At 51.2% G+C, this 17192-nt stretch overlaps 1 protein-coding gene across 1 annotated transcript in view; it reads left to right on the forward strand.

Moving 5' to 3' along the window:
- The window catches only part of LOC138301432 (saoe class I histocompatibility antigen, C alpha chain-like), a 248416-nt gene that overhangs the window by 219100 nt on the left and 12124 nt on the right, over positions 1 to 17192 (forward strand). Inside the window, exon 7 of the mRNA XM_069241924.1 lies at positions 3970 to 4015. Within this exon, the coding sequence (XP_069098025.1) occupies positions 3970 to 4013 (44 nt within the window). The 3' untranslated portion in view covers positions 4014 to 4015. The remainder of the gene's footprint in view (positions 1 to 3969; positions 4016 to 17192) is intronic.

Genomic DNA, 17192 nt, shown 5'->3' on the forward strand with positions numbered 1-17192 from the left:
AGAGGCGAGGGTCTGCAGTGTTCAACGGCCCCTTTTAGTTCTGCTAGCGGAGGTTCTAGGTTTAGAAAAGCACTTGAATCAGCATTAATCTTGGATTTTTCTGTTTACAGCTCATGAGCTCAGTCAGAATCACTCTATTGTCCTCCATCATCAGTTCCACCCAGGGCTCCTCAGGTCTGGTGGACACTGGCTTCCCCCTCCCTTGTAATCGAGTACATCCTCCTTCGAGAGCGCCACCCCCGTTCCTCGCCCCATTCTCACCATCTGGGCAGCCTCAAAGCGCAAACTGGACTGGAGGAGCGCGTGAGCCGCCAAGGGTCTGCTGCCCACAGGGGGCAACGAGCCGCTTGTAATCTGACCCGAGAACACAGCGCCGATCTATTAAACACTGTATGAAATAATCTACATCCCATGGGCACCCAAGGAGCTAACTTTCTACCATGGAATAATTATGCTCGGACTCCTTCAGTGTGCTGGACACATACTGTACTCTGGGTAGGGAAGGCGGCCCTGCCCGGAGCCTTGACTCTGGCCTGTGGGGTCCGGGCCTCTGAGGCGAAAGCCGTGCCCTCCCCCTTCTCTCATGGGGGATTACGAGACCTGTTCAGCCCACAGTACCCCAGAGTTCTCCCTGGTCCGACCGGGTACGGAAGGTGCCCTGGCCTGGTGCCTGGTACCCTGTCCTGCGGGTACCGGGCCCCCGAGGCAAAAGCTGCCACCAGCTTCTCATGAGGATTATGTGATCTGTTAAGGGCACAGGAGCCCCAGACTCTTCCCTGGTCTGACTTTACCCTGCCCCTGGATGTGCCCGGTGGCCGGGCCTTCACAGGGAGGGATGGCAGGGGGTCCCCATCTCTGCTCCACTCCCCGAAGGTCCACAAGAGTCCTCCTCAGTTTGCAGCCTCCATGCCCTGGGTAGGGACAGTCACCCCAGTTTAATCGTCTATGGGGTTCCCGGGTCGGTGCCTTTCACCCTGCTGGTGCCTGAGGACCAAAGGAGGGTTAAGCCCCCACCATCTCCCACCCCCTTGGCCCTGCCTGGGAAGCCATTTTCCTCAACTTTACAGAACCTGTGGGCGACACAACTCAGCTAACTGTGCCGGCTGGCTTGCCAGTAATGTGGTTGGCCAGCCACTGACTGGTCATCTGGTCAACCAGCCTGCGACCCGACGGCTCGGGCCAACCCAGTGACCAGAGTGCCCAGGTGGCAGCCGACGACAAGGCCAGTGCTCAGGAGGCTCCTTCCTAGAACCACCCACTGGTGCCTACTCCAGGCATCTGGCTATTCTGCTGACCTGCAAGGAATAGAGTAGGAGGCAGCCTCCCACAGGCCCTCACCCCATGGTTCCTGCCCACCTGGTAGCAGAGGAATGCCAGGGGGCACAGGTGCCCACAGTCAGTTCTGCTTCACAATGATGGGAAGAGCCAGATGGAAGGATCAGAAAGCGACATTGCTATGAATATTCGGCCTCCACAAGCCAGCTACCACTGTGGTAATGTTTCTGACACCTCCTGCTTGAAACTCAATAGGTGAGAAGGATCGCAAGGCCCTGATTTCATGGTCTGTATTCATACTGAAGAGCGAGACCAAGTGAGCTTTTGCCCTTGTGCTCTGCAGGAGGGTTCTGTCCTACCTGAGCTTGGATAAGTAAAAAAACAATAGGAGGAGGGTATTTCACTGGCAGCCCAAGGACCTGAGTACTCTGTCCCTACTAATCCAGAGGGAGGCTATCCCCCCATACGTGTACAGGGGCCATTGGAGCCTGGAGCTCTGGCTCGGCTTAAAGAGACAATGAGCTCTCTTTGGCACTGCCCGGCCATCTGTGCACGCTCTAGGATGGTCTTCAACCACATGTCCAGGGCTCAGATTGACCAGGTGCCCAGACTCAAAGGACAGCCATCTCTTTATGCCATGTCTTATGAAAAAGGATTCTGCTCACCCATGGAGAGGACAGGGACTCTAAGGCGTAGGTTCTTGGAGCCCAAGCTGGATATCAGGCAAATGGCTATCCTCATGGAGATTTCCACAGGATGTGGAACCACTTTTTGGACACTTTGTGACACAGCGAGCTGGAGAAGGATGCTCAGAGCCAGGTGCTTCCCCACTAGGGCCAGTTGGAGCTCTGACCCAGGGCCAGGACAGAGCATCCGTGTGGACAAGCAGGGGAGACCTCGTGGTGCCTGCGGGCCCCTGTCCCAGGCACTTTCCATCATGGTGTACTGGGAGAAGGGAGTTCAGGGCTGGGGTCTTCTGCTTCAGGGTCAGCCGAAACTCTGACTAGGGCCCGGTCAGAGCTTCTGAACCTGGATAAGCAGGGGAGTCCCCTGGGTGCCTGCGCGACACTGTGCCAGGCACTGAGAGACACGCTGGGCCAGAGAAGGGAGACCAGTGCCAGGGCCTTCCAACCACGTGCCAAGCAGAGATCTGACCTGGAGCCTGGTCACAACTTCTGAACCCAGAGAAGCAGGGGAGACCTTCTGGTGCCTGTGTGACCCCGTCAGGGGACCTTGGTGACAGCAGGCTGGGGGCTTCTACCCAAGGCTAGCTGGAGCTCTGACCCGGGGCCCAGTCAGAGCTTCTGAACCAGGATTAGGAGGAGAGACGTTCTGGTGTTCGAGCGGCCCTGTCGCATGCACGTTGCAACATGGCGGGCTGGAGAAGGGAGCTCAGGGACGGGCGTTACAGTCTAGGGCCTGCCGTAGCTCTGACCTGGTCAAAGCTTGTTACCCTGGGCAAGCAGAGGAGGCCTTTCCGTGCCTGTGGGTCGAGTCCTGGGTCCTTCCACGTGGCCTAATAAAACAATACCCATTCTTGTAATCTCGTGCACACCAAGTGACAGAGGGGGATATTCAAGAGGAGGTATCTGGTCTCCTGAAGCCCTAGCTTGGCTGAAAGAGACAAATGAGTCATCTTTCGGACTGGCCGTCAGTGCACGCTCTAGGATGGTCTGCGACCACGTCTGGGGCTCAGTTACTAGGTGCCCAGAGTCAAAGGATGGCCATCTGCTCGCACCAGAGGACAGGGACTCTGACTTGTCTAAGTTAAGCTTCCTGTGTGGTCTGAGAGCAGTGAGAAGAGGGCTTGGAACATCCTCACCTTGGGACCTCTGTGCCTCTTACTGTGCCTTGAGGTGTCATTATCTGACAGGCCGGTGCTTGGAGGGCGCCTCCAGGCACTATTTATTTATAATGTCAGTTCTGTCTTGTGTCCTGTGTTTGTCAGAGACACATATCTCATAGTCGGAGAGAGACGGGGGCGGTTGTGCGTGACTGAGTCTCGGTGACTGGAAAGGGTGGGAGCAGAAGCATGGACGTCATTTAGGGGTCGCCAGGGGTCGCAGCTGCAACCCCTGGTTTGCCCTTTTCCACCCCTGGCACTGCATGCGACCCTTGACCTCAGAGGTGAGAAATTCAGTGCCAGAAACAGGGACAGCTCGTCCTTGTGGACATCAGCTGGGGTCCACCATTTGTCTTCTATTAATTTTTTATCACACTAATAGTGAATAATAATAATAATAATAATATATTATTCACCATTAGTGTAATCAAAATGGAGTATAATTAGCTGTAATATGCCCTCCATGGCAGCTGAGGTAAGTAACAATGCTTTTAACTGTGTGTTGTGCGCGTGCTTGCGGGTGAGAGTGTGTGTTAGTGTGAATGTGTCAGTATGTGTGTGTGTGAGTGAAAGTGGAGGTCAGAGGGCGTGTGACGTCACTTCCGCTACCCCCGGCACTTCGGTGAGGTGACGTCCATGGGCAGAAGGTGTCGTACAGCTTGCAAATGTCATGTGTGTAGTATTGTATGCTGTGATGCTGTTGGGTACTGGTAGTACTCACTGTGCTGGCGGAGAACGCACCATTGTCATCCTATTGTTGAATTGTTAAATTGCAAAAATCACAAATAAAGAATGAAACAAATACATATCCTGACTGGAAGCAGCAGCCTCACTCTCTCCTCTCTCTGCAGACCCAGCTCCTGGGGGCTCTCCGTCCGGCCAGTGCTCTGCCTGAAGGTAGGGGGCATCTGTTACTCAATTATGACAACAACCTTCTCATTTATTCCAGCTTCAGATGTAAACTATGACTAAAATATCTACTTGTGAAATTTGCATCTATGCATGTTTGACTGTAAATGTGAGAAAGTAGCCTCTTTCTACCCTTGCTACCCCCACTTTTGGCCTGTTTGTGAGTGTATGTCAGGGTGTTTTCACTGTCTCACTGGGATCCTGCTAGCCAGGGCCCAGTGCTCATAGTGAAAACCCTATGTTTTCAGTATGTTTGTTATGTGTCACTGGGACCCTGCTAGTCAGGACCCCAGTGCTCATAAGTTTGTGGCCTATATGTGTGTTCCCTGTGTGATGCCTAACTGTCTCACTGAGGCTCTGCTAACCAGAACATCAGTGGTTATGCTCTCTCTACTTTACAAATTTGTCACTAACAGGCTAGTGACTTAATTTACAATTCACATTGGCATACTGGTACACCCATATAATTCCCTAGTATATGGTACTGAGGTACCCAGGGTATTGGGGTTCCAGGAGATCCCTATGGGCTGCAGCATTTCTTTTGCCACCCATAGGGAGCTCTGACAAAAACTACACAGGCCTGCCACTGCAGCCTGAGTGAAATAATGCACACATTATTTTACAGCCATTTTCACTGCACTTAAGTAACTTATAAGTCACCTATATGTCTATCCTTTACCTGGTAAAGGTTAGGTGCAAAGTTACTTAGTGTGTGGGCACCCTGGCACTAGCCAAGGTGCCCCCACATTGTTCAGGGCAAATTCCCCGACTTTGTGAGTGCTGGAGACACCATTATATGCGTGCACTACACAAAGGTCACTACCTATGTGTAGCTTCACAATGGTAACTCCGAATATGGCCATGTAACATGTCTATGATCATGGAATTGCCCCCTCTATGCCATCCTGGCATAGTTGGCACAATCCCATGCTCCCAGTGGTCGGTAGCACAGACACTGGTACTGCCAAACTGCCTTTTCAGGGGTTTCACTGCAGCTGCTGCTGCTGCCAACCCCACAGACAGGCTTCTGCCCTCCTGGGGTCCAGCCAGGCCTGGCCCAGGATGGCAGAACAAAGGACTTCCTCAGAGAGAGGGTGTTACACCCTCTCCCTTTGAAAAATGGTGTGAAGGCAGGGGAGGAGTAGCCTTCCCCAGCCTCTGGAAATGCTTTCTTGGGCACAGATGTGCCCAATTCTGCATAAGCCAGTTTACACCGGTTCAGGGACCCCTTAGCCCTGCTTAGGCGCGAAACTGGACAAAGGAAAGGGGAGTGACCACTCCCCTGACCTGCCCCTCCCCTGGGAGGTGCCCAGAGCTCCTCCAGTGTGCTCCAGACCTCTGCCATCTTGGAAACAGTGGTGCTGCTGGCACACTGGACTGCTCTGAGTGGCCAGGGCCAGCAGGTGACGTCAGAGACTCCTTCTGATAGGCTCCTTCAGGTGTTGCTAGCCTATCCTCTCTCCTAAGTAGCCAAACCCTCTTTTCTGGCTATTTAGGGTCTCTGCTTTGGGGAATTCCTTAGATAACGAATGCAAGAGCTCATCAGAGTTCCTCTGCATCTCTCTCTTCACCTTCTGCCAAGGAATCGACTGCTGACCGCGCTGGAAGCCTGCAAAACTGCAACAAAGTAGCTAAGACGACTACTGCGACCTTGTAACGCTGATCCTGCCGCCTTCTCGACTGTTTTCCTGGTGGTGCATCCTGTGGGGGTAGTCTGCCTCCTCTCTGCATCAGAAGCTGCGAAGAAATCTCCCGTGGGTCGACGGAAAAGCTGCATCTCCGGTCCCTTGGGTCTCCTCTCACGACGACGAGCGAGGTCCCTCGAATACAGCAACACTGTCCAAGTGACCCCCACGGTCCAGTGACTCTTCAGTCCAAGTTTGGTGGAGGTAAGTCCTTGCCTCCCCACGCCAGACTGCATTGTTGGAAACTGCGACTTTTGCAACTACTCCGGCCTCTGTGCACTTCCGGCGGAAATCCTTTGTGCACAGCCAAGCCTGGGTCCACTGCACTCTAACCTGCATTGCACGACTTTCTAAGTTGGTCTCCGGCGACGTGGGACTCCTTTGTGCAACTTCGGGTGAGCACCGTTTCACTCTTCTTCGTAGTGCCTGTTCTGGCACTTCCGCGGGTGCTGCCTGCTTCTGAGAGGGCTCCTTTATCTTGCTCGGCGTCCCCTCTGTCCCCAGACTAAATTGGCGACATCCTGGTCCATCCTGGGCCACAGCAGCATCCAAAAACGCTAACCGCACGACTTGCAGCTAGCAAGGCTTGTTGGCGTCCTTTCGGCGGGAAAACACTTCTGCACGACTCTCCACGGCGTAGGGGGATCCATCCTCCAAAGTCTCTAGCCCTTGTCGTTCCTGCAGAATCCTCAGCTTCTTCTGTCCAGTAGAAGCTTCTTGGCACCCACAGCTGGCATTTCCTGGGCATCTGCCCATCTCCGACTTGCTTATGACTTTTGGACTTGGTCCCCTTGTTCCACAGGTACCCTCGACTGGAAATCCATTGTTGTTGCATTGCTGGTTTGTGTCTTTCCTGCAGAATTCCCCTATCACGACTTCTATGTCCTTTGGGGAACTTTAGTGCACTTTGCACTCACTTTTCAGGGTCTTGGGGTGGGCTATTTTTCTAACCCATACTATTTTCTAATAGTCCCAGCGACCCTCTACAAGGTCACATAGGTTTGGGGTCCATTCGTGGTTCGCATTCCACTTTTGGAGTATATGGTTTGTGTTGCCCCTATCCCTATGTGCTCCCATTGCATCCTATTGTAATTTTACATTGTTTGCACTGTTTTCTAAGACTATACTGCATATTTTTGGTATTGTGTACATATATCTTGTGTATATTTGCTATCCTCATACTGAGGGTACTCACTGAGATACTTTTGGCATATTGTCATAAAAATAAAGTACCTTTATTTTTAGTATATCTGTGTATTGTGTTTTCTTATGATATTGTGCATATGGCATTAGTGGTACTGTAGTAGCTTCACACGTCTCCTAGTTCAGCCTAAGCTGCTCTGCTAAGCTACCATTATCTATCAGCCTAAGCTGCTAGACACCCTATACACTAATAAGGGATAACTGGGCCTGGTGCAAGGTGTAAGTACCCCTTGGTACTCACTACAAGCCAGTCCAGCCTCCTACAGTAAAGTTTTCCATCTGTGTCCATTGGAGGGACTCCAGGCCTTTGATGAGAGCTTTGCCAGTAGGTTTTGAGTCTCTGCTGGACACGTGTGAGCCCAAAGTGGCCCCCACCTCCACACTCTCAAATCTTACCCCACGAACATGCGCATCTGATCATTGAAACGTTCACTCCATCCATGATCTAGGAACACATTGCATCAGGAGCGGCTCGCGGGATGGAACAGGGGCAGCTTGAGGGGACAAAAAAAAAAAAGTACCTTTTTAACGCGCCGCACCGGTCCATCTGCTCTGCTTTCCATCGTTGCAGGCACAGGCTCCCAGCCTCCCTGCGGCCAATCCTGACGCTGCTCAAAGCAGCTTCTGGATTGGCTGGGAGTTCCCAGCCAGGGCGCTCAAAGGGGGCAGACCGGGAGCCTGTGTCTGCTCTCGCCACCCGGCAACGCAGTGCCAGGCTGGAGAGAGCGCATTTGTGTTTGCTCGGCCCGAGGCGGCCGGCCAAACATACGTGCGCATTGAGGGGGAGTGCAGTGCACTCCGCCTCCATCCCCGTCACACTCGTGGCCCGTGCACTTTTATATTAAAACATAATAAACAAAGTTTATTATGTTTTTACTATAAAAGTTTTGCAGCTTCTGCTGCTGGTGGGGGGTGGCACTTCTCCGCCCTAGAGGAGGAGCCACCCCTGCATTGCCTCCATACGGAAGCACAAAGCCACAAATAAAATGTCTGGCCAGCAGCTAGGCATTATGATATTATGAGATTGTGTAGGAGGCTGGCCTGGCTTATAGTGGGTACCAGGTGGTACTTACACCTTGTGCCAGGTCCAGTTATCCCTTATTAGTAGATTAGTAGTGTTCTAGCGGCTTATACTGATAGAGGTAGCTATAGCAGAACAGCTTAGGCTGAGCTAGGAGACATGCAAAGCTCCTACTATACCACTTATATCACTTATCACTATATCATAAGAAACCCAATACTCAGAGTTACTAAAAATAAAGGTACTTTATTTTAGTGACAATATGCCAAAAGTATCTTAGAGGATATACTCCCTAGGAGGTAAGTAAAATACACAAAATATACATACAAACCAAAATCAGGTAAGTAAACAGATAGAAAAGTAATGCAAACAGTGTAGAACACAATAGAATGCAATAGGAGAAAATAGGCCTAGGGGCAACACAAACCATATGCTCCAAAAGTGGAATGCGAACCACGAATGGACCCCAGGCCTAGTGTAGTGTGTAGAGGGTCACTGGGAGTGTAAGAAAACACTAAGGGTGTCCACGTTGCCCCACCTCAAGACCCTGAAAAGTAGGAGTAAAGTTACCCGACTACCCCAGAAAAACAGTAAAGATGAGATAGGGGATTCTGCAAAGGCAACAACTGACCTCAAAGCACTGAAGACAGAATCCTGGGCATGAGGACCTGTAAAAGAAGGGGACCAAGTCCAAGACACATGCAAGTGTCCGGGGGGGGCAAGAGCCCACTAAACCCTGGATGAAGGTGCAAAAGGGCTGCTTTTGGGTGGAAGAAGCCAACGATTCTGCAACAACGGAAGGTGTCAGGAACTTCTCCTTTGGTCAGAAGATGTCCCACGGCAGGCTGGAGGATGCAGAGTTGTTTCCACGCAGAAAGACTGCAAACAAGCCTTGCTAGCTGCAAGGGTTGCAGTTGAAGAAAATGGGTGCTGCTCAGGCCCAGGAAGGACCCGGAGGTCCCCCCTTGGGGGAGGAGACAGAGAGGGCGCACAGCAGCACAAGGAGCACACGCAGAAGCAGGCAGCACCCACAGAAGCATTTGAACAGGCATTCAAGAAATCTGAGCACGGTGGTGGTCTCAACACAACAAAAGAGGGTCCCACGAAGTCGGTGGTCAACTCAGCGAGTTGAGCAATGCAGGATGGAGTGCTGGGGACCTGGGCTGTGCTGGGCACAAATGATTCCTTGCAAAAGTGCACAGAAGCCCTAGCAGCTGCAGATCACGCAGTACACAGGATTACTGTCTGGCGTGGGGAGGCAAGGACTTATCTCCACCAAATTTGGACAGAAGGACAACTGGACTGTCGGGGTCACTTGGATCCAGCTCCTGTGTTCCAGGGAGCACGCTCGTCAAGAAGACCGGTGAGGCAGTAGTTTGGTGCCTGCATTAGCAGGGGGAAGATTCCGTCGACCCACAGGAGATTTCTTCTTGGCTTCCAGGGCAGGGTGAAGGCAGACAGCCCTCAGAGCATGCACCACCAGGAAACAGTTGAGAAAGCCGGCAGGATTAGGCGCTACAATGTTGCTGGTAATCGTCTTGCTACTTTGTTGCAGATTTGCAGGCGTCCTGGAGCAGTCAGTGGTCAATCCTTGGCAGAAGTTGAAGAGAGAGAGATGCAGAGGAACTCTGGTGAGCTCTTGTGTAGGAAGTTGGCTCTGTATGTGCTATCTCAAAGTAAGGATAGCATGCACAGAGTCCAAGGGTTCCCCTTAGAGGTAAGATAGTGGCAAAAAGAGATAATACTAATGCTCTATTTTGTGGTAGTGTGGTCGAGCAATAGGCTTATCAAAGGAGTAGTGTTAAGCATTTGTTGTACATACACATAGACAATAAATGAGGTACACACACTCAGAGACAAATCCAGCCAATAGGTTTTTGTATAGAAAAATATCTTTTCTTAGTTTATTTTAAGAACCACAGGTTCAAATTCTACATGTAATATCTCATTCGAAAGGTATTGCAGGTAAGTACTTTAGGAACTTCAAATCATCAAAATTGCATGTATACTTTTCAAGTTATTCACAGATAGCTGTTTTAAAAGTGGACACAGTGCAATTTTCACAGTTCCTAGGGGAGGTAAGTATTTGTTAGGTTAACCAGGTAAGTAAGACACTTACAGGGCTTAGTTCTTGGTCCAAGGTAGCCCACCGTTGGGGGTTCAGAGCAACCCCAAAGTTACCACACCAGCAGCTCAGGGCCGGTCAGGTGCAGAGTTCAAAGTGGTGCCCAAAACACATAGGCTTCAATGGAGAAGGGGGTGCCCCGGTTCCAGTCTGCCAGCAGGTAAGTACCCGCGTCTTCGGAGGGCAGACCAGGGGGGTTTTGTAGGGCACCGGGGGGGACACAAGTCCACACAGAAATTTCACCCTCAGCGGCGCGGGGGCAGCCGGGTGCAGTGTTAGAACAAGCGTCGGGTTCGCAATGTTAGTCTATGAGAGATCTAGGGATCTCTTCAGCGCGGCAGGCACGCAAGGGGGGGGTTCCTCGGGGAAACCTCCACTTGGGCAAGGGAGAGGGACTCCTGGGGGTCACTTCTCCAGTGAAAGTCCGGTCCTTCAGGTCCTGGGGGCTGCGGGTGCAGGGTCTCTCCCAGGCGTCGGGTTTTGGATTCAAGGAGTCGCGGTCAGGGGAAGCCTCGGGATTCCCTCTGCAGGCGGCGCTGTGGGGGCTCAGGGGGGACAGGTTTTTGTATTCACAGTCTTGGAGCAGTCCTGGGGTCCCTCCTGAGGTGTTGGATCTCCACCAGCCGAGTCGGGGTCGCCGGGTGCAGTGTTGCAAGTCTCACGCTTCTTGCGGGGAGCTTGCAGGGTTCTTTCAAAGCTGCTGGAAACAAAGTTGCAGCTTTTCTTGGAGCAGGTCCGCTGTCCTCGGGAGTTTCTTGTCTTTTCGAAGCAGGGGCAGTCCTCAGAGGATGTCGAGGTCGCTGGTCCCTTTGGAAGGCGTCGCTGGAGCAGGATCTTTGGAAGGCAGGAGACAGGCCGGTGAGTTTCTGGAGCCAAGGCAGTTGTTGTCTTCTGGTCTTCCTCTGCAGGGGTTTTTCAGCTAGGCAGTCCTTCTTCTTGTAGTTGCAGGAATCTGATTTCTTAGGTTCAGGGTAGCCCTTAAATACTGAATTTAAGGGCGTGTTTTAGGTCTGGGGGGTTAGTAGCCAATGGCTACTAGCCCTGAGGGTGGGTACACCCTCTTTGTGCCTCCTCCCAAGGGGAGGGGGTCACATCCCTAATCCTATTGGGGGAATCCTCCATCTGCAAGATGGAGGATTTCTAAAAGTTAGAGTCACCTCAGCTCAGGACACCTTAGGGGCTATCCTGACTGGCCAGTGACTCCTCCTTGTTTTTCTCATTATTTTCTCCGGCCTTGCCGCCAAAAGTGGGGCCTGGCCGGAGGGGGCGGGCAACTCCACTAGCTGGAGTGTCCTGCTGGGTTGGCACAAAGGAGGTGAGCCTTTGAGGCTCACCGCCAGGTGTGACAACTCCTGCCTGGGGGAGGTGTTAGCATCTCCACCCAGTGCAGGCTTTGTTACTGGCCTCAGAGTGACAAAGGCACTCTCCCCATGGGGCCAGCAACATGTCTCTGGTGTGGCAGGCTGCTAAAACTAGTCAGCCTACACAGATAGTCGGTTAAGTTTCAGGGGGCACCTCTAAGGTGCCCTCTGGGGTGTATTTTGCAATAAAATGTACACTGGCATCAGTGTGCATTTATTGTGCTGAGAAGTTTGATACCAAACTTCACAGTTTTCAGTGTAGCCATTATGGTGCTGTGGAGTTCGTGTTTGACCAACTCCCAGACCATATACTCTTATGGCTACCCTGCACTTACAATGTCTAAGGTTTTGTTTAGACACTGTAGGGGTACCATGCTCATGCACTGGTACCCTCACCTATGGTATAGTGCACCCTGCCTTAGGGCTGTAAGGCCTGCTAGAGGGGTGACTGACCTATACATGCATAGGCAGTGAGAGGCTGGCATGGCACCCTGAGGGGAGTGCCATGTCGACTTACTCATTTTGTTCTCACCAGCACACACAAGCTGGCAAGCAGTGTGTCTGTGCTGAGTGAGGGGTCTCTAGGGTGGCATAAGATATGCTGCAGCCCTTAGAGCCCTTCCTTGGCATCAGAGCCCTTGGTACTAGAAGTACCAGTTACAAGGGACTTATCTGAATGCCAGGGTGTGCCAATTGTGGATACAATGGTACATTTTAGGTGAAGGAACACTGGTGCTGGGGCCTGGTTAGCAGGGTCCCAGCACACTTCTCAGTCAAGTCAGCATCAGTATCAGGCAAAAAGTGGGGGGTAACTGCAACAGGGAGCCATTTCTTTACACAAGCCCCCCCCAGCCCACAGGCCAGGAGACTCAGCCCAAGCTGGGAGAGTCTTCCTAGTCTGTCAGGCGAGGAAGAGTAGGAGAAATAGGCTGGTTAGTTGCAGGGCCTACTCTGCCTTACATCCTTTTGTTCAGGTCATTCCCTCTGGGGAATTGACCCACTTCCACAGTGATAGGACCTAGTCTGAATTGCCTCTTGTCTGCATCTTTAATGTCTCCACCCATTCTTTCTATTTTGGGTTCAGAGGTATCCACCTCTGCTAACCTTATCTTGGCCAGGGTCACCCCTAGCTTACCCAAAGAGCTTACCCAGAGCTGGAGTAACCCCACCATGACCAATAGGGTCAGGGGGCCTAGCTTGCTATTTGGCATGGGGTCAGACCACCATGCCAAGGATAGTGCAGCCATAAAGGCTAACACCCAGCAGAGGCCACTGACAGCTGTCAGTGCCCAGAACCACACCTTTAGCTCTTCACCTACAAGGGAAGGGGCTAAGTTACAGGCTTCTTTGGGTTCAGGGTGCCTGTCTGCTGTATTAGAGTGGGGGGTTACCACATCTTGTAGTAAACACCCTTCTTCCACTCTTTCTTCTGTTAGCTGAGGAGCCACCCACTCAGGCTTAACAGTTGCCTGACTAGCCAGGACTTCTTGTGGGTCAGGTTGGACTTTATCAGAGCCACTTTTGGAGTTCTCCCCTACTGGAGCAGAATCTCCTTGGCTTGCTGGAACCTTGGCTAAAGGTTGTCCACCCTTCCTACACTGTTTTCTTTTCTTTTTCTTCTGGGGCATGCTTGCATTTACTGCAGAGGCAGGACCTCCAGAATCCTTGGGAGAGGACTGGCACTGGACCAGTTCCTCTCTTGGGCTCTGACTAACCTCTGGGTAGTCATTTCCAAGGAGACAATCAAGGGGGAGGTCTGTACTGACTACCACCCTTCTCCAGCTAAAAGTGCCACCCACTTCCATGGGAACAAAAGCCACAGGCCTATTAGTGACCCTGTCTAGGCTAACTCTTACTCTGGCAGTCTCACCTGGGATGTACTGGTCTGGGAGCACCAGCCTGTCATGCACAATAGTGTGACTGGCACAAGTGTCTCTCAGGGCAGTGGCTGGGATTCCATTCACCAGTAGGTGGTGGAAGTGTCTACTTCCCTCGGGAATCTCCAACTCACCTGTTGGGCCCATTTTCCAGTGGAAGGCTATGAAGACCTCCTCATCTGAGGAGTCAACCCCAATGGCTACACTGGTCACCCCTGGAATTTTGTTATGGGGTTTGTTTTTGGGACAAGAAGTGTCCTTGGTGTGGTGTCCAGACTGTTTACAGTTGTGGCACCATGCCTTAGTGGCATCCCAGTTCTTACCCTGGTACCCACCTTTGTTTTGGGTTTTGTCTTGGGGCCCACCCACCTGTTCTGGTTCTTGGGGGCCTACAGAGGACTCTTTTTCTTTGTTTCTAGTGTCACCCACTTTCTCCTGGGGAGGCTTTGTAACCCCTTTCTTTTGGTCACCCCCAGTGGAAGTTTTGGTTACCCTAGTCTTGACCCAGTGGTCTGCCTTCTTTCCCAATTCTTGGGGAGAAATTGGACCTAGGTCTACCAGATACTGATGCAACTTTTCATTGAAGCAGTTACTTAAAATGTGTTCTTTCATAAACAAATTATAAAGCCCAACATAGTCATGCACTTCATTTCCAGTTAACCAACCATCTAGTGTTTTCACTGAGTAGTCTACAAAATCAACCCAGGTCTGGCTCGAGGATTTTTGAGCCCCCCTGAACCTAATCCTGTACTCCTCAGTGGAGAATCCAAAGCCCTCAATCAGGGTTCCCTTCATGAGGTCATAAGATTCTGCATCTTTTCCAGAGAGTGTGAGGAGTCTATCCCTACACTTTCCAGTGAACATTTCCCAAAGGAGAGCACCCCAGTGAGATCTGTTTACTTTTCTGGTTGCACAAGCCCTCTCAAAAGCTGTGAACCACTTGGTGATGTCATCACCATCTTCATATTTGGTTACAATCCCTTTGGGGATTTTTAGGGTGTCAGTATTCTCTCTGACCCTATTTATGTTGCTGCCACCATCAATGGGACCTAGGCCCATCTCTTTTCTTTCCCTTTCTATGGCTAGGAGCTGCTTTTCCAAAGCCAATCTTTTGACCATCCTGGCTAACAGGGGGTCATCTTCACTGAGAGCATCCTCAGTGATTTCAGAAATGCTGGACCCTCCTGTGAGGGAAGCAACATTTCTGACTATCCTTTTTGGAGACAGGGCTTGAGAGGCCCTGGTCTCCCTATTTAGGACTGGAAGGGGGGAATTGCCCTCCAAGTCACTAATCTCCTCCTCTGTGATGTCATCATCAGAGGGGTTGGCTTTTTCAAACTCTGCCAACAGCTCCTGGAGCTGAATTTTGGTAGGTCTGGAGCCAATGGTTATTTTCTTTATATTACAGAGAGACCTTAGCTCCCTCATCTTAAGATGGAGGTAAGGTGTGGTGTCGAGTTCCACCACATTCATCTCTGTATCAGACATTATTCTGCTAAAAGTTGGAAGACTTTTTAAGAATCTAAAAACTGTTTCTAGAATCTAATTTCAAACTTTTAACAAACTTTTAAACTCTAAAAGACAATGCTAAACAGGGACTTAACACACAAGGCCCTAGCAGGACTTTTAAGAAATTAGAAAAATTTTCAAATTGCAAAAATCAATTTCTAATGACAATATTGGAATTTGTCGTGTGATCAGGTATTGGCTGAGTAGTCCAGCAAATGCAAAGTCTTGTACCCCACCGCTGATCCACCAATGTAGGAAGTTGGCTCTGTATGTGCTATCTCAAAGTAAGGATAGCATGCACAGAGTCCAAGGGTTCCCCTTAGAGGTAAGATAGTGGCAAAAAGAGATAATACTAATGCTCTATTTTGTGGTAGTGTGGTCGAGCAATAGGCTTATCAAAGGAGTAGTGTTAAGCATTTGTTGTACATACACATAGACAATAAATGAGGTACACACACTCAGAGACAAATCCAGCCAATAGGTTTTTGTATAGAAAAATATCTTTTCTTAGTTTATTTTAAGAACCACAGGTTCAAATTCTACATGTAATATCTCATTCGAAAGGTATTGCAGGTAAGTACTTTAGGAACTTCAAATCATCAAAATTGCATGTATACTTTTCAAGTTATTCACAGATAGCTGTTTTAAAAGTGGACACAGTGCAATTTTCACAGTTCCTAGGGGAGGTAAGTATTTGTTAGGTTAACCAGGTAAGTAAGACACTTACAGGGCTTAGTTCTTGGTCCAAGGTAGCCCACCGTTGGGGGTTCAGAGCAACCCCAAAGTTACCACACCAGCAGCTCAGGGCCAGTCAGGTGCAGAGTTCAAAGTGGTGCCCAAAACACATAGGCTTCAATGGAGAAGGGGGTGCCCTGGTTCCAATCTGCCAGCAGGTAAGTACCCGCGTCTTCGGAGGGCAGACCAGGGGGGTTTTGTAGGGCACCGGGGGGGACACAAGTCCACACAGAAATTTCACCCTCAGCGGCGCGGGGGCAGCCGAGTGCAGTGTTAGAACAAGCGTCGGGTTCGCAATGTTAGTCTATGAGAGATCTAGGGATCTCTTCAGCGCGGCAGGCAGGCAAGGGGGGGGTTCCTCGGGGAAACCTCCACTTGGGCAAGGGAGAGGGACTCCTGGGGGTCACTTCTCCAGTGAAAGTCCGGTCCTTCAGGTCCTGGGGGCTGCGGGTGCAGGGTCTCTCCCAGGCGTCGGGTTTTGGATTCAAGGAGTCGCGGTCAGGGGAAGCCTCGGGATTCCCTCTGCAGGCGGCGCTGTGGGGGCTCAGGGGGGACAGGTTTTTGTACTCACAGTCTTGGAGCAGTCCTGGGGTCCCTCCTGAGGTGTTGGATCTCCACCAGCCGAGTCGGGGTTGCCGGGTGCAGTGTTGCAAGTCTCACGCTTCTTGCGGGGAGCTTGCAGGGTTCTTTCAAAGCTGCTGGAAACAAAGTTGCAGCTTTTCTTGGAGCAGGTCCGCTGTCCTCGGGAGTTTCTTGTCTTTTCGAAGCAGGGGCAGTCCTCAGAGGATGTCGAGGTCGCTGGTCCCTTTGGAAGGCGTCGCTGGAGCAGGATCTTTGGAAGGCAGGAGACAGGCCGGTGAGTTTCTGGAGCCAAGGCAGTTGTTGTCTTCTGGTCTTCCTCTGCAGGGGTTTTTCAGCTAGGCAGTCCTTCTTCTTGTAGTTGCAGGAATCTGATTTCTTAGGTTCAGGGTAGCCCTTAAATACTGAATTTAACGGCGTGTTTTAGGTCTGGGGGGTTAGTAGCCAATGGCTACTAGCCCTGAGGGTGGGTACACCCTCTTTGTGCCTCCTCCCAAGGGGAGGGGGTCACATCCCTAATCCTATTGGGGGAATCCTCCATCTGCAAGATGGAGGATTTCTAAAAGTTAGAGTCACCTCAGCTCAGGACACCTTAGGGGCTGTCCTGACTGGCCAGTGACTCCTCCTTGTTTTTCTCATTATTTTCTCCGGCCTTGCCGCCAAAAGTGGGGCCTGGCCGGAGGGGGCGGGCAACTCCACTAGCTGGAGTGTCCTGCTGGGTTGGCACAAAGGAGGTGAGCCTTTGAGGCTCACCGCCAGGTGTGACAACTCCTGCCTGGGGGAGGTGTTAGCATCTCCACCCAGTGCAGGCTTTGTTACTGGCCTCAGAGTGACAAAGGCACTCTCCCCATGGGGCCAGCAACATGTCTCTGTTTGTGGCAGGCTGCTAAAACTAGTCAGCCTACACAGATAGTCGGTTAAGTTTCAGGGGGAACCTCTAAGGTGCCCTCTGGGGTGTATTTTGCAATAAAATGTACACTGGCATCAGTGTGCATTTATTGTGCTGAGAAGTTTGATACCAAACTTCACAGTTTTCAGTGTAGCCATTATGGTGCTGTGGAGTTCGTGTT

Source organism: Pleurodeles waltl, chromosome 6 (assembly GCF_031143425.1).
Source record: "Pleurodeles waltl isolate 20211129_DDA chromosome 6, aPleWal1.hap1.20221129, whole genome shotgun sequence".
Taxonomy (NCBI): domain Eukaryota; kingdom Metazoa; phylum Chordata; class Amphibia; order Caudata; family Salamandridae; genus Pleurodeles; species Pleurodeles waltl.